The sequence below is a fragment of the Maniola jurtina genome, chromosome 12 (genome assembly GCF_905333055.1).
Source record: "Maniola jurtina chromosome 12, ilManJurt1.1, whole genome shotgun sequence".
Classification (NCBI taxonomy): Eukaryota; Metazoa; Arthropoda; class Insecta; order Lepidoptera; family Nymphalidae; genus Maniola; species Maniola jurtina.
In genome coordinates, this window is record NC_060040.1 from 10,326,709 (window position 1) to 10,347,567 (window position 20,859).

The window sequence follows — 20,859 nt, forward strand, 5'->3', positions numbered from 1 at the left end:
GTTACGTTTCGCTCAGTCCGATAGATTAGTCGACCGTAACTTTGTCTTTGTCCGTAGCCGCCTGGCTTCGAGTGCGACGCCCTCTAGATCTGCTTCTAGGGCGTTTCTCTTTGGCGGGTTTGCGTTTACGTACAACGTCGCCGCGACTGCGAGCTGACGTATAATCTGGAATGTAATCGGGATCGTTGACATCTCCGTCGCCCACGCGTAAGTTGTCGTCGCTCTCGTGGTCGAGCTCGACTATTTCCACGATGCCAGGCAAATTGTCCGTGTTCTGATACTCGATATCTTCGTAATCGGGATAGTCAGTGACGTCGCGACTCTGTATCACCCGTCTACCCTCATTGTCTTGCACGGGACCCGGCAGATTGAAGTTCTGATTGGAGCAATGGATAGGAAAAATGTGATAGAATGGGTGGGAGGGGGGAAATTAAAAAAGCGTGTTAATAAAATAAAAAAATATACAAAAAAATGGAATTAAAACAAGCTAATATGCAGTGACATTAATGCTGGGTTGTGTGGACATGATTGATGACGAAATATGGGCCTTTTGCACTGTAATAAACATACTCAAGTATGCTGGAAGACGTGTGCATTAAAAAGTACAACAGGCAGTACCGGCAACTAAAATTGATCTACTTCTTGTGTCAAATGGTCTTCGTGTTGACACTATGTTGACAGATGGCTTATCACTAACATTTAGGCTGAGATCTAGAGTGCACTGACTTTGTCCAGACAAAACGAGACAGCGTTATACCGCTGGCCTAAATCTGTCTCTTTTTAATGGAAACTTAAGTCTAAGCAAAGTATAGCGCTCTATAGATTTCAACCTTAATTCCGAGTACGTTGACAGTTGACACGACGCTCACTGCAGCTATCAGCGCCAAAATGGCGTAAATCAAGTTGCTGCAAAAACAGGTCAGCATCACATGTCCAGCGTACTTATATTAGTAGAGTTCAGCGATTTTTTGTAGCGCTCGTTCTGGTCTTCGGGAGAAACGTGTATTTCAAGCAGTGCTTATAGAACTATGTGCTGTATTGGCTACATTTGGATGTATTTCGTGATCAAGCATGCCACACATCTAGGTTTAACACTTTACGTGACAACAAAGAGTGAGAATAAAATAAAAAAGTCAATTGCTATTAAATTGATTGTACTTGTGAATTTGTTACGGGTTACACCGCAATCCTTTATTTTCTGGACTCAAATAGGAACCCATTACCAGATTTGTCTACAATATACACATTAAACATAGTTCTTACAATTCACGAGCGCGCGTGGCTTATGCTTGTGTTTAACCGACAGGCACGCACATTAACGCAATGCCCATGTATGCCACGTAACCACAAGTTTTTTTTTTAAATTCAGATGTAAGTTAGCCCTTGATTGCAATCTCACCTGATGATCTTGATGATGCAGTTTAAGGGTGAGATTTATGGAGCGTACTTTGACTTTGCTTAGGCTCAAGATTGAGTTAAAACGAGACAGATCTATGTGACAGATCTACATCTGTCTCGTTTTATCTCTGTCCTAAGTCTCTCTATCGATCTCACTCCAAGATAGAAGCAGGCTAACCTGAAAGGGGTATGGCGGTTTTTATGAAACCCATACTTCTTTAGTTTCTACAAGGCGTCGGTATCGGAACGCTAAATCGCTTGGCAGCATGGTTTTGCCGGTAGGATGGTAACTAGCCACGGCCGAAGCCTCCCACCAGACAAAAACGTCACGCGTGTTCGTGGGTTGCAAGAACTACCTGTAGATATGTATAAAATTACTAAGCTCTATTATGGTTGGTACAACTGAATAACAAATCTCATTTGAGTGCAAAAAATATTTGAAGCATGCCATTAGAAAATACTATTACGAATATAAATGAAACGAAATATTCTACTCACTTTAATCGCCGTCTGCATGATAACGGTAGTGGCATAGTTGACGCCTTTGGTGCCCAAATTGAGCACAGTGTGGTAACCCTGGTCTTTGGCCTTCGCTATGTACTCATCGATCTCCTGTAAAGATTAATGTATAAAGAATGAGTGGAGTTTTCTGGACAGTAAGGCATAGCATCAGTGAAGTTCTATCAGAGCGTAAGTCATTTCTGGCGGGTTTTAACAGTCTAATGTTAAGATGCAGATAGTTCACCCGCTTTCATTCGACCAATCCAGAATCATAACGTCTTTTCAAAGTATAGATTGTTACAGTTATCCCTAAGGGATATGGCTAACTCCCGGTTTATGCCATTTCGCTGCGACATATCTCACAATAGAAAGTTTAAAATCTCACAAGATTGATTCTGTTAAATTATAATCTAATGCTATTTACAATTTCACGGTCATATACTATATAAAAACTGACTGACTAATAAGAACTGTTGGTATGAATTGTGAAACAAAATTGTACAGTTATTATTAGAGAACACGTTTGCCGAAAGTTCCGTCGTCAATGAGATCATTTATAACCGTTGTCTAAACAATTTTTTATCACCAAACTATTGTAATGGTGTTACAAGGACATTTGCATCTGAAACTTTCTATAGTCTGCTTTACAGAAAGTAAGTCAATGAAAACTTCATCATCATCATGATCATCTCCCATAGACGGCTCACTACAGAGCTAGGGTTTCCTCTCAGAATTCAAAATTCAAAATATTTTTATTCAATTAGACTTTTACAAGTACTTTTGAAACGTCAGAATGGGAAGGGTTTTGGCCATAGTTTACCACGCTTGCCAAGTGCGGATTGGCAGACTTCAAACACCTTTGAGTACACTATGGAGAAGAACTTCACCATGTAGGTGATTCGACCCACACTAATATTATAAACTAGCTGATGCCCGCAGCTTCGCCCGCGTGGATTGGTCAGATCCCCTGCAGCATCAGGATTGAGGAGTTGGACTCCAAATTTTTTATGAAACAATGTCGCAAAATTCCTCTATCGATTAAAAAAGAAATGACGCAAATCGGTTCAGATATCTCGGAGATTTCAGTGTACATAGGTAGAAAAACACAACTCCCTTTTTGAAAGTCGGTTAAAAAAGTAGCCTATGTTACTCCCTGGTCAATTCTCTACTTATCTGTGAAAATCCCGTCAAAATCGGTTCAGCCGTTCCCAAGATTAGCCTTTTCAAACAGACAGACAGACAGACAGACAGACAGACAGACAAAAATTTTAAAAACGTGTGATTCAGTTATAGTATCGTTCAAATAACCATATGACCTTAATATCAGGTAGTTATTTCGAAATTACAGACAGACACTCCAATTTTATTTATTAGTATAGATACGGAAGTATGTCTGTCTGCCTGTCTGCTAGCTTTTCATGGCCCATCCATTTGACCGATTTTGATGAAACGTAGAGATAGCTTGCATCCAGAAGACGGGCATAGGCTATTTTTACAACGAGTTCCTTCTTTTAACAAAGAGTTCCCACGGGGTTTTTCAAAACCCTAAGTCCCGCGGTCGAAGTGACGGCATCATCTAGTAACTTATATTTTTTACTGCTCCCCATATATTAAAAAAAAAGAATTAAGATTAAAAAAAAGAAGCAAGTTGCGTATAGGCAGCATAGCAGTAAAGGATTAAAAAAATATAGATCTATGAATAAGCGCCCTCTCCGGGGAGGAAAGGCGATGCATGTATAAATTTAGTTTTACTAGTCAGGTCACCCATCCGGTTACATATTTGGGCCAGTGATTTATTATTACCACGAACTAATAATATATTACCACAAACTAATAAGATTAACAGAAACGGATTAAAAGCGGAACACAACTCCTTTTTACCCGACTGTGACAAAGCCTTTTGGCTTTGTCACAGTCGGAAGGGTTATGATTTTAGTAGTCTATGTATGTATGTTTGTATCCAGATTTTCTAAACATTTACCATCACATACCATCACTATCTTCATCATCAACCGATAGAAGTCCACAGCTGGACATACCTATGTCCTTCTTGTAGGGACTTCCACAATCCCCACGCCACGTTCTTACCGCCCGCGCCGCTTGAATCTAGCGGTTCGCTGTGACATTATCTGCCCACTTAGTGGGGAGTCTACCAAAGCTGCGCTTTCTGGCGCGAAATCGCCGGAGGTGCTAAGTGTTAACCTTGGGACTTTTGGTTAACGGTTTTACGAACTATATGCCCTGCCTATTGCCACTTTAGCTTCGCATCCGTTGAGCTTTGTCGGTTACCTACTCTGGTTCTCCTACGGGTCTCCTCATTTCTGATTTGATGAGAAACTCCAAGCATAGCTTTTCCCATCGCCCGCTGAGTGCCTGAGCTTTACCGCGCTTACAATTTAAAAAAAAAAACTTCCTACGCATTTCCTCTCTGCTTTTTGAGAGTACAATTAAAACAAATCATTAAAATAATGTCCAAACTAAATGATAATGAGAAAAATTAAATTACCTTGAGGGCACTGAAAATTACAACAAACAGCCTGATATAAAACAAACATAGCAACGCTGGTGATTTAAAAGTAAAACCAGTCTTTCGGCTTTTACCTTTGGAATTAGAAACACAAGCTCGGAACAAAGTAATAAAATGTGTATCGACGCGACGCGGACGGTTTTAGTATGAACTTAAAATGTTTCATTTGGAAATTCGATATTAAATTTTATGGGACATGTTTTTGACGACGTCCGCGAATATTTGACACGGATCAGATGAAATTGATAGTCTTTGCCTACATGGTAGCTGCCTCAATATTTTATAGGTGCCTCAGGACACGCACCAACGGAAACCGTCCACAAGAGTGACTAATAAATTATTATTAAATAAAGTAGGTAATTTATAACTTATAACCGCAGCTTATAATAATTGTTACAGAGACAGAGCCGGCGAGTGCCACCTGTGTTGGGGACAATCAGCTTTTATAAAATAAAGAAAGCCTGGCCCTCGCGGGTTCTCAGTCCATTAGAAATCATCAAAGTTCTTATAGCCGTATTATAGAACGTAAAAATATTATTATAAATAGATAAAAAAAGTTTTTAACACAAAAAGTTTGATGGATTTGTGTAATACGATTAATGAATAAACAATCCTGAATGGGCCAATAAAAGGGCAATACACAAAAGTCATGATATCAACAGATGGTAATGGGAAAGGAGCAATCACCTCAATGCACGCGTGGACACGGGAAACCGCTCGCTATACAGGGATTGTTACTAAGTACCGTAACAGGTTAGAGATTTGAAACCTGTCCTTGAGGATAAATGCTGTCTGCTTTATACAGAAACGTTTAAATTTCGGATACAGTAACAGAGTATTAGTTGCCAAGACACGTGGAATGTTTAGTATTCGTTGAAACAAATTCAAGTGGTATTTTCATACCTACCACTAGGTACCTACTTAAAATACCTAACGTATTTTAAATTTTCACTCAACGAAAAGACTAAGTTATTATCTAGTATATTTAGAAAGGGGAAACAAAAGGATAACAAGCAGATAAATTATTATTATTATGGTGGAGAACTACTGGCTTTATGGACTACCAAAACTTAGCTTTTGACATATCTAGAAACTATACTGTAGAAAAGCGTTGATAGCCCATTGGTTGAAGCGTCGCCTGCCTAGTTGGGTTGTCCGGGGTTCGATCCTGCGCACGCACCTCTAACTTTTCCGAGTAAAATATCGTGAGGAAAACTGCATGTGCCAGAGAGTTCTGCATAATATACTCAAAGGCGTATAAAGCCTGCCAATCCGCACTTGACCAGCATGGTAGACTATGGCCAAACTTCTCTCATTCTGAGAGGAGATTCGTGTTCAGTAGTGAGCCGGTAATAGGTTGATCATGATTGTAATGACTGTAGAAATTGGTATACTGGAAACAAAACACCAAGGTCACCACGCTTCAGCTGTGCAGGTGTGTGTTGCGCCTTGAATAAGTAAAAAATATAACATACTCGCTAAAGAAAGAAATTGTTACTTCACCTGTTCTCTCCTGCAGAGCGCGGGATGAACAAACTTTCTGTAGAGAATCGAGGATCCCTTCGTGGCCGGGGACAGGAGCCACAGTACCAGCACTATCTTCACTTCGTAGTAGAAAGGGAACCACGAGAGAAACACGTCTGTGAAGGTCTCCGTGCATGTGAACAGGGCGAATACGATCCAGTACATCATCCATTTTACCTGAAAGAATTTTTATACCTATGTGATTTGAGTGGGTAGTATAGCGGAAATTGATGACTAACATACATTAAAACAAAGGATCGATAATAAATTCATTGTGCTAACAAGGTCTTAATAGTTAAGATTTTGTAAAATAAATTTACCATCAGGATTACAGATGTTGGTATGATAAATGAAGATAGTTAGTCTTAAATGGAAGTTGGAACACACTCCAAAAATTGTAGAGACTCTATAATGTCTAGTCTCTACATCTTTCATTTCCGTATATCCTGCTGCTAAATGCAATAACCGTTTATTGCACCTCTACAAGACGGATGTGCGGAAATGGCGAGTTAATTAAAGCAATCCATCTAAAAGTTTAAACCAATCAACATTTAATGTAAATTGTAAACACTGGCATTTACTATGAACGAGCGTATTATCTCTTATCTTAGATGACTAATAAAAGACGTAGACTAATGACCCAAATCAACCAACCTTAATAAAAAATATAATACGGAATAATAAAACATAGATCAAGCACGCTATGCCTGTTCTGTTCTATATTTTGTACATAAGCAACTAATTGCACGTAAGGCAATAGGCGAGGTAAAGGACACAATAAGAACTGAAGCGAAACAGTTGCGCGCACGCCCGTGGCAAGGCCGCCGGCGAATGTTTTGTAAGCAATTTACACTAGATTATCTGTTTATCGTATTATTTACGATTATCTACTGATATGAACATACATCTGTGTGTTTAATATATCATTAATTTTTTATTCAAATAAAGTTGATTGTAAAAGGAATGGCCAAGTTAAAAGTTGGGCTGTAAGTATGGCACATAAATTACTTTCTATCATTTTGAGGCATAAGTGGGCGTAAGGTCAAGTTGAAAACTACTTACGTATTCTTTTAGATTCTTCGTCCGCACAGCTTTATATGAAGCATACGCCGGGTAGAGAGTTCCAAATACCAATCTGCAAAACGGATATAGGACCAAGTAAGATATCATCCTCGGAGCAAACAAGCCCGTTGTCACGGCGATGAAACCGAAATTTGCGAACGTAACACTAGGTATGCATTTGCTCAGTGCCGCTAACAAGTTGACAACGAATCTATTAAACACGTGCACTTTCGAGTCGAAAGGGAAGGTATAGTAATCGTTATCTTCATCGGCTTTGTATCTGACTATTTCATTTCCGATAGAGTTGGTCGCTACGGAGCGAGCGTATTCAGCCTCGAGTTTAGTGACAATGTGCCGAACGCTGGTCAGCCCGAGGCTCGGAGTCCGTAAACCGGGGTTGTCGTCACGGTTACGCGCGCGACCTGCCTCCATGGATACGGGCTGTGCATCTAGTAATGGTTTATTTACAGTGAGCTTATAATATGTCCGTACGAGTGCGCTCGTATGATCAATATGGACGTTTTATTCAGACTGGGAGCTGAAGAGCCGAGAGCAATAATTGCGTGCTACAACTTCAAACCAATATTTAGGTTGAGAATGCTCCGCAGTTTGATGTAAGGGTTACGGATAAATGTAAACTATAAATAGAGATGAGAGATAGCTTATGGTAAATTAAATAGTTTAGTTAGCGTATAAAGTTTTTATGTCAGAGGCCAAGCGAAAGGTGTTAATAATACGTCTGTCAGACAGCAGATTGCAAATTACATTTAGCACTATGGAGCTAAGTGCAAAAGGAGAGATAAGTTTCTTAGTCTGCAATTTCAGTTATAAAAGGAAGATGAATAAATAAGTTGTCATAAGTAAGTTGTCGTGGGCGAACCACCGGTGATTAACATACGAAGAATTTTACAAGACAGACAGTGCATTATTCATACGATTCGCAGTTTCAGCAGAAATTAAGGATGGGTTTAAAAGCACAAAGGAGATCATTCTAGCTCCATACATTTTTGGGCCTTTTCTGAAAGTGCCGGCCAACGAAAAAAAATGGTACAGATCGTTAGAACTAGCCATTTGGAGTAATAGTTAATATGGCAGAAAAGTTGTAGGATTGCTCTGAACCAAGTTATACAAGGTCGAAGATTCGTCATTTTCATACATTTTATTGATTTCTAAAAGTGCTGGGAAACATAAAATAATGTTAGATATTGCTAGAACTAATGATTTGAAGCAATTGTCATTATAACCCGAAGGCTGTGGGACCATTATATGTCGTGTTATACAAGTTATACAAAAAATTAATATACTTTGTATAATAAATTGTAACCGATTTTATGATTTTGTTACTGTTCTGATTGTTTTATACGAATTTGAATACACGCACAATTATTTGATCTCATCCAGCCATCTCCCAAACTTCTGCCACTGGGATATCTCCGGCGAGCTCTGTGATGAATGCACCATTTGGTTATAAGTAATGTTCACCATAGTAACTACGGGCTTGCTTCAGTCGATAGCTGCCCAAAGCAACCTGTGTCGATTCTTCTGTGAATCTAGGAAAGTCATTGAACGGAGGATGTTGGCTTCCATAGCCTGGAAATGAGCTCTCCTTGTATTATAATTACATATTGTTTGTGATAACAAGTTCTGCTGAACTGTTTTGCTCACTGGCCGTTCATGGATTACGTCAAGAAAATCACGTGCATGCACGTTGTTGTCTATCAGAACATGATAGCCGTTCAGCAATGCTGACAAAATCCTGAAATAATCGATCATGTTACTTAATGTCCGGTTACAAATCCTGAATAACCCTGAGTAGACAAAAATCTCTTCCAAAGCGGTCGTTAATCATTTACATTATCCAGCAGCAAATGGTAAAAAGTCTAGATTTATTGGCTTCGTCAGTAGTTAGCTGGGTTTTTACTGATGTTTTGTTACTGGCATTTGTGCCACATAACCGCACACCTCAAGAAAGAAAGATTACCTCAAGATTGTTTATGGTATCTCTAAAACCATGGACTAAGATAAAAATCCAGTAAAAATCTTCTATATCATTTAAAATCTACGCATTGCAAGTTGCTGCAGTAGGGTATGATTTTCACTGAAAAAAGTAATTAGTGCTTTTCTGAAGATATATGTACATGCCTGTATCTGTCTGTACATGCCCTTTATAGATAGCCTTTCTTTCTTGAGGCATGCGGTTATGTGACACAAATGCTAGAAACAAAACATTTAAATGAAACCCAGCTAATTACTGACCAAACCAATAAATCTAAGCTTGTTACCATTTTCCGCTGGATGGTGGAAGTGATGAACAATTGCTTTAAAAGAGATTTTCGTTTGCTCAGGATTGATCAGAGTGACCGGGCATCAAGTAACGTGATGGATTATTTCAGGATCGCGGTAACATCGCTAAACAGCTATCATGTTCTGATAGACAATAACGTGTACTACAGATGTGATTTCCTTGACAAAATCCATGAACTGATCAATGCGCAAAACAGTTTAGCGGAACTTGTTATCACACACAATAATTATAATAGAAGAAGAGCTCATTTCCAGGCTATGGAAGCCGACATCCTCCGTTCAATGACTTTCCTAGATTCACAGAAGAATCGACGCAGGTTGCTTTGGGCAGCTATCGACTGAAGCAAGCCCATAGTTACTATGGTGAACAGTACTTATTACCAAATGGTGCATTCATCACAGAGCTCGCCGGAGATATCCCAGTGGCAGAAGTTTGGGAGATGGCTGGATGAGATCACCTAGTATTACAAGGCCGCATACAATCCAGGTATGTATAAACGAATTTTGTCTACATTGCAGCTGATCCAGAACTTCGTGGGAGTCAAAATAATTGTGCGTGTATTCAAATTCGTATAAAACAATCAGAACAGTAACAAAATCATAAAATCGGTTACAATCAATTATACAAAGTATATTAATTTTTTGTATAACTTGTATAACACGACATATAATGGTCCCACAGCCTTCGGGTCATAATGACAATTGCTTCAAATCATTAGTTCTAGCAATATCTAACATTATTTTATATTTCCCAGCACTTTTAGAAATCAATAAAATGTATGAAAATGACGAATCTTCGACCTTGTATAACTTGGTTCAGAGCAATCCTACAACTTTTCTGCCATATTAACTATTACTCCAAATGGCTAGTTCTAACGATCCGTACCATTTTTTTTCGTTGGCCGGCACTTTCAGAAAAGGCCCAAAAATAATGATCTCCTTTATGTCCAAATATAACATTGGTCATAATTAATGTATTACATACAAAGTAGAGCAAGTATAATTTTTGAAAGAGCTGTCATTTGTCACAACATCATTACATCATCCGGTTGTTCTATTTGCATGAAATCCCACATGTTTGCGATGAGGTAAAAGCGAGAATGTAAATGCCACGCATTTAGCTACACAGTAATCTATATGAATGAAAAGCTTCGAACCGTGCCATTTTCCAAATTGTTTATGATGTGAACGTAGGTTATTTGACTGAACTATGAAATGACGATGTCGTGTGAGGCATTGACCTGTAATACCTACCAATATTGGTAAGTTTTTGGACGGTACAAATTGAGGGATATGAATTACAGTTGACATACCTCACATTTAACTATTTAAATATATGAAAAGAAAAGGCGATTAACTGACTGACTGACTGATCTATCAACACACAGCTCAAGCTACTGTACGGATCGGACTGTTTGGCATTTACAATATTTCAAGTTGTTGACGCACCATATCCATCAGCCCAACAGCATTTTTAGACAATACTGATTTGAACAAAACTTTGATCGACAAAATCGAGATTGTTCGATCGGATTTGTATTCTGTAATAACCCGTCATTTTTAGTGCAATAAATGAAAATAAACGATACGACAAAATGGATACAACAATAAAATCTATCAACCATACGACAGTTTCACAAAAAGGAGGATAGATACAAGTAATACGAGTGAGCACAATTCACCGAACATGACGAATAATAAACGACCGGACAGCAAAGCGTTTATGCTCCTTCAATTTAAATTACACTAACTGCTCGGAGCATACACTTGGCATTCGAGGAGATAAAGGCCGATACTGATGCTTTGAAATTAAATGGATTATTTCAAGTAGACCTACCTCCTTTACAGCCTCTTTAGGGAAGTCAAGTGAATCAACCACTGGTTCAGGATATGCACTATGCATGGTCTACTGAGGAATAGACAAGACACTAACTTTGTATATCGTTATACCCACAGAAATCCTAATAAAAAGGCACGTTATACCTAATAATAATTCGAACAGAAAATCCGGCCGTCTCCACACAATAGCTGCTATTCTACGAAAGTACTAATTGGACTCTCTTCCAACTGGACAATGAAATAAGGTGACTAAGTTGACCGTTTGCTCAAAATGTCGACAAGTGCTATTAGCTAGAATAACCTTCAAATAATTGTTAACTTTGTAAGATGTATACCTATTTAAAAAATTGCGCAGCACTTAGTAGCTTTTAACCTTGTTCTGAAGTAAAGACACAAAGGCCTGAAGAAGCTTTGAACTTCAAGTCGATCTCTTCATTTGGAAAAAATACTTTAGTGCTATGGAATCGTTTATCGCCATTTTCTGTTACTACTACTTATAAAGCCGTCTTCTTACAGCTGACACGAGACATTCTATAGAAGGCCATCTGTGTTTTAATGGTATGAACCAATAATTTTTTACTCGAGTCTCGTAACTCGGCAATGAGTGCATGCCCTAATGAACCAGCTGCCCTACCTTATACGTCTGGAGAGTCTTAAAAATAAACAAGACAATTGCACAGATGCACTAACAAGTTGTTATTTCTATATATAGATAGATATAACTACTGACAATCGTATTGTTCTGAGCGCAGCGGACAATGCTGCGTTTATTTTCGTAGCCAGTCTTAGTAAAATGCAGCTGTTAGAATCGTTTCTTTTGATTGTTAATTAACATTAGCGATGCATTAGTGCCTGTATAAGTGTTATATGAACGCGCATTATCTGTATACTCGTAATTACCGTGCTATTAAAACATGCTCCATTTAGTTAGTTGCATTAAGATTTCATACTTGCCTACTATTCAATGTGCAATTTACATAATACGACGCGCGCGTCGTCACAATGAATAAATTACAATTTACGTGCTTTATTGCCTTATTACTACCTTACCTACCTACCTTACCTTGTCTACCTATTAGTATGAAAGAAATAATATTAATTTAACCGATTTTTAAGGTTTGGTACAGATATATTAGCTACCTAGCTTGCGTCTCGGGTAAGGCTACATTTTCCCGGAAAATCAGAGTTCCCACGGGATTTTTAAAAATCTAAATCCACACGGACGAAATCGCAGGCACCATCTAGTAATATATTATAAGAATAAATAATTGTTCGTTTAAAGTAGGTACAGGATTTAGTAATTAATATAGAAAGAAATTTCTTTTGTGAAACCAAGTTTGAACAGATCACGAATTGTGAAACTATTGAAATGAGTGAGGAAAAATACGAACCAACGAAGCATGATTTGGCTGAGTTTCGCAATTTCCTCATCTAAAAAACTAAAACAAACTTCAAAGTAGTGCATTAAAAGTGCATTTATTACTAATGTACTTATTATATTACTTAAAACATTAATGAAATATATTATAATAATATATTGTAACCTATGTTACTTCTGAATAAAGTTGCTTTCTATTGGTGAAAAAATTTTTAAAATCGGTTCAGTAGTTTAACAGTCGATTACAAACAAAGAAACAAATCTTTCCTCTTTTATATTAGAATACTAGCGACCCGCCTTGGCTTCGCACGGGTAGGTTATTACAATTTTCGTAGGGATCTCTAATTTTTAGTGTTCCGTACCTCAAAAGGAAAAACGGAACCCTTATAGGAATAACACTTTGTTGTCTCTCTGTCTGTCCGTCCGTCCGTCCGTCCGTCGTGTCTGTCAAGAAAACCTATTGGGTACTTCCCGTGGACCTATAATTATTTTTATGCATAGTAGTTTTTGATTTATCGTGCAAAATGTAGAAAAAATACCCGAGTACGGAACCCTCAAGAATAATGTAACTTTCTACTGGTGAAAGAATTTTCAAAAACGGTTCAGTAGTTCCAGAGATTACTTCCTACAAACAAACTTAACTTTACCTCTTTATAATATTAGTATAGATAATAGATATAGATATAATACACACTAGGTATACATAACACGTCACCTATTTTAGGTTCATAAACTGTGGATAAGATTTGATTAATATGTAAAGCAATAATAGCTATAATATAATATACAAGTACTTCCTATCTATTGTTATCGAAAGAAAATACTTAGGTTGGTCTGTACTTGATAATAAATATAAACTAGATCTTTACATTATCACGCTTATTTATAAAACTTTCTTATAAGCTTCGTAACTTGTGTAGAAAATAGGACAACTTATAATATTAGATGTGATACTCTCCATAGCGCATAGCATATAGGTCAAGAACCTCTACTGGTTATTCGGGAACCAAAAATTTAACTCTTGCTTTTTTTATAAGCCTTTGAACACGCCTATGTATCGAGAGTCTTTTCAAACAACCTGAATAAATTTATGACCGGATCGATAAGTACCTAGTTGTATATTTTTATTTTGGTTTATTTTAAGTAAGTATAAATTTTAAGTGATACCATACAAATAGGAATTCAGTTTTTATTTATTTAAGAACATACATTTTATAAAGTCAGACTTGAAAATAAAATGTTAAATTTAACAAATGAATTTTTTTTTAAATATTTTACAAAATTATAATACGCAAACTTCATCCGTTTGGCTTTAGGTTTTAAATACCCCATACAAATTCGGATTTTCTGGGATAAAAAATAGCTTATTTCCATTTCCGGGATGCAAGAAATTTCCGTACCCGTCAAAATCGGTTCACTATAAGTGGATCGTTAAAAGGTAACAGATATACAGACAGAAACAATTTGGCATATTTATAATATTAATATGGATTAGTATGGGTGTATAAAACATAACATAATTATAATTTCTTAATATTTAAGCTGCATTAAAAATATAGCAGTGACACTGGTAAGCTCTGCACTATCGACCTACTTTTGCGCGTTTCACTGACTCATAATTCTGATATTAAAGCTTTAATGGATTTGAAAACATTCTCTGAATTTTTAAACACACACCATTACTCTACTTTTTGAAATAAACAAATTTTCACACAATTTTAGCAGTTTATATGAACAATGTCTATGTGGCCAAAGAATAGAATACCACTTATGTTTTAAGGCAAGACCTATTTGACAAATCGCAAAAATGCTGTACTTTGAAGTAAATTGTTTATTTTTCTAAAGCATTAACAGCTATTAAATACATGCAATTAAAAACTTCAGTTTGTGAAGATTATAAGGGCCTCTTTTAATTTAGTATACATTATCCCAATAAAAAAAAAAAACAAGTTGAAAACATTGCTGTTCGCAACTTGTTCTGTAAAAATTTTCTTTAACATCTTGATACTTTGAAGCCAACTTCCAGAAAATGATATGTTTAGGTTTAGCAATCAATTCGAACTGTTAGTTTTATACTAAATGTTTTTCATTTCTTAAATAATCTAAAACTAACCAAAAAACTTCCTGTGCTATTTATTTTCTTGCAGGCGCTCTATGGAATTCAGTGTCCACTGGACTGTCATGGCGGAAGGACTGTGCGCGTCATTTCGTCGCAAAATATTATTTAAAATGAATTTAAGCTTATTATTTTTGAATGAAAGTTGTGTTTATAATCGTTGAAAAATAAAATAGGGATTTTTTCATTTCTAAATGAAGCCTGCCTATATACTAAAATTTATTCTAAAGTCACGGTTTTACCAGGTAAATACTCGGAGGTTGTCATAGATTATGATGACAGATAGTAAGTGTTCTAAATAGGTATTATACCTATGTTTTTTAGGAGATAGCGCGCCTCGTTCCGGGTGCCGTGTTCCGAAATGGATTTCGTAGTAGTGCAAGTTTGGTGCAAGCCCCACATGACGGAGGGGTATGCGTCAGGCATTTCCTGTGTACAAAAAAGATCTATATTTCGGATCCATTTTTCATCACTGACATCATGCACTATTCAAAGACTGGTCTTCAAGCATTGAGGAATTTTGGACGAGAGACATCTCGAAGGTTCCCGAAGGCTGCCTAACTGAGTTAGATTTGTCGGCTAGCTAGCTTTTTTTGAAATTGGACCTACTTAGCTGGATTGTGTGTTAGAGATTTCTTATGAGATATTATATGTACATAATATAACCATCATAAGAAAGCTCAGATTCATGCTGCGGGCAATGGGGAGAGCCTAAAGGTTGGAACGCCATTTCGGCGGCCGTGTTTCCTGCCATATATACCTTAGATACCTGGAAGCCAAGAGTGAATAGGCATCTTCTAGGTAAGCGTGCTCCAACTTGGACCTCATCATTGCTTTCTTTAAAGCATGATTGTCGTCAAGCGCAAGCGCAAAGATTCAGGCGGCGCAAACCCGTAGCATGTGGAAGACCCTATTAAAGACCTATGTTCACTGTGGACGTCTGTCGGTTGATGTTGATGATTATGTCTTTAGTGCAAGTAGTTCAGTAGTTTCCTCTTCATAATATATGTACTTAGTAGCGCAAACTTGGAAAAAATCTCGTGGAAACTCTTTGATTTTCCGAGATAAATGTCATTTTACCTGGCAGCCCTAATCAATTTTATCACTGAAAATAATAACTAATTCATAACCGTTAAACCTAAGAGTCAAAATCTCGTTTTTCTAGTCGAGTTCCGTAGGCTCTTTGAACTCACCGCATCCCAAGAAAACCTACCATTAGATGTAGGAATAATGGAAAGAGGTCACAACCCTCAGCAATAAAGAATACGATGCGGAGAGAGATGTCACTTTCAAGGTCTTTAAATGTATCCATGCAAAAAACCACGTCGACTGGTTGCTCCGTTGCAGCGTGATTGAATATTAAACCAACAAACACACTTTCGCATTTGAAATATGGCCAATGATTATAAGAAACAGTTTAAATCTCTCTCTGCTCTCCGAGAGACGTTAGGCAAAGTGAACACGAATTATGACACTTCTGTGTTCTTATACAAGCTTAGGTCTCTCAATTTTGTCAATTAATGTCAAATTTCTTTCTCAGATCAAAACCTAGTAAGTGGTTTAAATTCAAGAGAAATTTAGGAACACACCTTTGAGAACATGGAAAACTTGCAGGTATGCAGGTTTCCTCACGATGTTTTCCTTCGCCGTTAAAGCAGGTGATATTAAATTGCTTAAAACGCACATAACTGAAAAGTTAGTAGAACGTGATTCCAGGATCGAACCCCCGACCTTCGATTAGGAGGCGGACGTTCTAACCACTAGGCTATGACAGTTTTTAAATTAAAGGGGTTTAAATATTTTAGTGTGAAGACTGGCCTACACATTTATTCATTACATGTGCATCATTTTCTTTTTTAGGGTTCCGTACCTCAAAATAAAAAACGGAGCTCTTAAAGGATCACTTTGTTGTCTGTCCATTTGTCCGTCCGTCCGTCAAGAAAACCTATACAGTACTTCCCGTTGATCTAGAATCACGAAATTTGTTCTCGGATTTATTCCTTTACTTGGGCTATGAGAGTTGAGACCTCTCTACCTGCCCATAATTCTAGGTTAACGGGAAATACCCTATCGGTTTCCTTGACAGACACGACAGACGGACAGACGGACAGAAAGACAGACAACAAAGTGATCTTATAAGGGTCCCGTGTTTCCTTTTGAGATATGGAACCCTAAAAACATTATGTAAGTATGCAAAGTATTTCCCTTGCAAACCATATTTAACAGTTGACATGTAGAGGTCAGAACTCCTTTTGACTTTTCCTATCTTACTTTTAAGTTTAAATGCATTATTAAGTATTTACTGTTTTGACATGGTATTTAGATAATGGGTGATATTTATTTTATTTAATCTAATTCCTTTGAAAAACTTAGTAAGGCGCATTAATCTATAAAAAACCTAGCGAGTTCATAGACTTACTATGTTTTAAAATGGTCAAAGCGACTTACTAGCTTTTAATTTTACTTTAATGTGGGTGTCCTTACAATACAACGGGACATACTATGAAAGTTAGGCTTATGACATAAAACGATTTTCGGAAAAATGACATTTACTTTGTTTTGATATGGGGCGGTCGATATAATTAGGTACTAGGGTAAAGGCTCAAGTAAATGAACAGATTGGACGTTTTTACATGTATTAAGAGCTGGAATAAAAAACCGGCTGATATACCTTTTTTAAATATTTTCTTACAAATTCTTACACTTTTTTCAATTTCAATTTCAAAACCGTGTTCCGTTCAAACCGTTCAAAAGTGCGTGTGCGTGCGTCCATGTGTGTGTGTGTGAGTGTGTGTGAGTATATACATGTCTGTATGTTTGTACGAGTGTTTGTGAGTTTGGTATTGCGTTGTATAACCACATGAGTAGCGAACAGAGTCAAAGCTTCATACAAGCGCGCTACGATAGGTACACTACTACAAGCTTGAGGCGCGTGTGTGCGTGAGCACAGGCGCTACGTCGCGTACGGAGAGAAATCTGTTTATACCGGCTCGGCCTGTGCTCAAGCTCAGGGGCTGCAGTACACGTCGCGCGTCGTGTTTTCATTTAATTTAATGTTAATGATAATAATTTAAATAGTGTTTACAATCTATTTTCTTGAACTGTCATAGATTTTGTTCAAAATCAATATCTGAGGATCCCTAGGATCACAAAACAGGAAATTGTTACCAAAACTTAAAACAGTTGGCACCATTTTGTAATTCTTTGTTAATTGACCGATTTCGTTCAAAATCGATATTTAGAGCTCCCTGGGATCACAAAATAAGAAACTGTTACCAAAATTTAAAAAAGTCGACGCCATTTTGTAATTCTTTGTTAATTGACCGATTTCGTTGAAAATCGATATTTAGAGCTCCCTGGGATCACAAAATAAGAAACTGTTACCAAAATTTAAAAAAGTCGACGCCATTTTGAAATTCTTTGTTAATTGACCGATTTCGTTCAAAATCGATATTTAGAGCTCCCTGGGATCACAAAATAAGAAACTGTTACCAAAATTTAAAAAAGTCGACGCCATTTTGAAATTCTTTGTTAATTGACCGATTTCGTTTAAAATCGATATTTAGAGCTCCCTGGGATCACAAAAAAGGAAACTGTTACCAAAATTTAAAAAAGTCGACGCCATTTTGAAATTCTTTGTTAATTGACCGATTTCGTTCAAAATCGATATTTAGAGCTCCCTGGGATCACAAAAAGGAAACTGTTACCAAAATTTAAAAAATATTTATAACCGACTTCAAAAAAAGGAAGAGGTTCTGAATTCCTCGGTATCTTTTTTTTTTAACGTATGTTCCCCGATTACTCAAAGACGCCTGGACCGATTTGGATTTTTTTTTGTTTGATAGGGTATACTTCGCAGGTGGTCCCATATAAATTTGATGAAGATCTGATGAATATCTTCCGAGATGGAGAACGGAACTCCTCAATGGATAAGAGCAAATTGCTCGCGATCAGTGTAATATCTTAGTAAACAGTAGGGTTTTAACTGGGTATGGCATATTATAGTACAGTGGGGCCACTAAAAATTGTGAAATAAAAAATTTTCAAAAGAAAAATAAAACCGACTTCAAAAACCACAATCACTAAAATTATTTTTACTTTTTACCCGACTACGGCAAAGCCGAAAGGAAGGGTTATGATTTTAGCAGTCTATGTATGTATGTATGTATGTATGTATGTATGTATGTATGTATGTATGTATGTAAATATGTATGTATGTTTGTATCCAGATTTTGTGTGTTCCACCGTAGCGCCTAAACTACTGGGCCGATTTTGATGAATGAGGTGTCAATCGATTCTTTGTAATGGCCCGGGTGACATAGGTTATACTTTATACGAAAAAAATCGGCCTGACGGAAGTTACATCAAAAAAAGTGAGGGTCTCAAATTTTTTTTATTGCTATTGTGTCGAGTGGGATGTCCAACGAAAGAGAAAAAAATTCTGAGTTCATAAATATAAATTTAGTTAGTATTAAAATATACCAAGCGACAGAAACCCCATTTTACTATAATTAAATTCGTTTCGATTAGACATAACAGATGGCGCCACTAGCTGCTTACAACGCATAGCTCACAGAATTTCTCATATAGTACGTAGTTGAATACAGTTCTTGCACCCTATTAATTGATTATTCTTTTTATTATTTAAATATACAGTATATAGTTATCATTAAAATATACCAAGCGACAGAAATCCCATTTTATTATAATTTTATTATTTCTCATACAGCAGCGCCACCTATTGGCTATTTACGAGACCTCAGTTAATCGTCGCATCATAGACTTATTAAAACGGAAAAGTTTCAAATAAAAAAAAGTTGAAAAAACTATAACCCGACTACGGAAAAAATAAGACAACTTGAACCCGACTTGGTACAAGTAAAATAAACTAAAAAGAAAGAAACAAGATTGTGCTTAGTGCTATCATCGTCTTGATTGAGATTCAACACAAAGGCCGTGGTCGTGCGTTGTCGACAGCAAAAAGAAAATATTCTAATTTGGTAGACAAATAAAATCACTGGGAATTCCGTCAATCAAGGATAAGAAATACGCTGTCGACAACGCACTAAGCACAATCTTGTTTCTTTCTTTTTAGTTTATTTTACTTGTACCAAGTCGGGTTCAAGTTGTCTTATTTTTTCCGTAGTCGGGTTATAGTTTTTTCAACTTTTTTTTATTAGTGTTTGTGGTTTTTGAAGTCGGTTTAATTTTTCTTTAGATTTTTTTTTAAATATTTATTCTGGTATTCTTCTTTCTTGGATAAGGATCCCTCTTGGGTATCCCCATTTCTCTCTGTCTTTGGTACTATCAAGCTAATTTTCTCTCGCGATTTGCACAATAGCATTAGACCAACGCGTCTTCGGTCTACCTATTTTTCTTTTGCCTGCTGGACCTGGCCAAGGGGAGATTTTTCCTGTCCTTCTTTCATCTGTAAAAATCGATACAATATGACCATTTGCATTTCAGTTTTAGGGCATGTCTCAAGGTGTCTGTAGGCTTTGTCTTTTTTCTTATGTCTTCAATTCTCACTTTTAGCAATTCACCTTTAGCAAGTCACTATTTCTTTTTATATTCTTTGTCTGGACCCATGTTTGGCTGGCATAGGTGAGGCATGGCAGGATGTATGTATCTGTAACGGATCTTTTAAGATGTACTGGGTAAGCTCCTTTCATTCTTTCCTTTTGTGCCCAGTACTTGTTCGAACTGATGTTAATCCGTCTGTCTACTTCCTCTTCTGCACTTGTAACGCTGAATGAGACTTGTTTTTTAAGATACATTTAGGAGCATAGGTATTGTAGTTCCAATACTTAATTGTATTTATTTGCCTGTTACTATAAATATGGCGGCTGATTGAATGAGGCCGATTGTTGTACCTCTGCGAAACTGTTCAAAAATAGTAAACTGAAGTAAGTAAGTACTACTTACAAAATTATGTCGCTTTTCATTGATAAATATGGATTTCGAAAATTTGACCACATTTCCAAATTTCGCGATATATAAAGTGGCTTCCGATTCCGAATCATTTCACTGGCATACAAAATTCAACTTTTTTGTTTTATTAGGTTTTGAAACTGTTTCTTACTAATTTGACGTCGCTGATTTCAGATCTACTTTAATTTTTTACACAGCAGCTCTAGTTTTTGAGATACAGGTACCCCCATATTTTGCACTATACTCACACTTTGTATGTTCACACTTTATTAAGATCAG

At 36.9% G+C, this 20,859-nt stretch overlaps 1 protein-coding gene across 3 annotated transcripts in view; it reads right to left on the minus strand.

Moving 5' to 3' along the window:
• Nucleotides 1-20,859, minus strand: part of LOC123870213 (beclin-1-like protein A) — a 36,643-nt gene that overhangs the window by 9,892 nt on the left and 5,892 nt on the right. For 2 of the 3 annotated variants that reach the window (XR_006797032.1, XM_045913420.1), the window contains exons 2-4: nucleotides 7,013-7,085; nucleotides 5,930-6,127; nucleotides 1,897-2,010 (exon numbers count right to left, since the gene is read on the minus strand). Coding sequence is in view for 2 of the 3 variants with exons in the window: in XM_045913420.1 (XP_045769376.1) it covers nucleotides 1,897-2,010; nucleotides 5,930-6,127; nucleotides 7,013-7,085 (385 nt within the window). In the remaining variant the exon portion in view is untranslated. Of the gene's footprint in view, nucleotides 1-34; nucleotides 377-1,896; nucleotides 2,011-5,929; nucleotides 6,128-7,012; nucleotides 7,462-20,859 lie in introns of all 3 variants that reach the window. The other variant, XM_045913421.1, reaches the window with a different exon arrangement.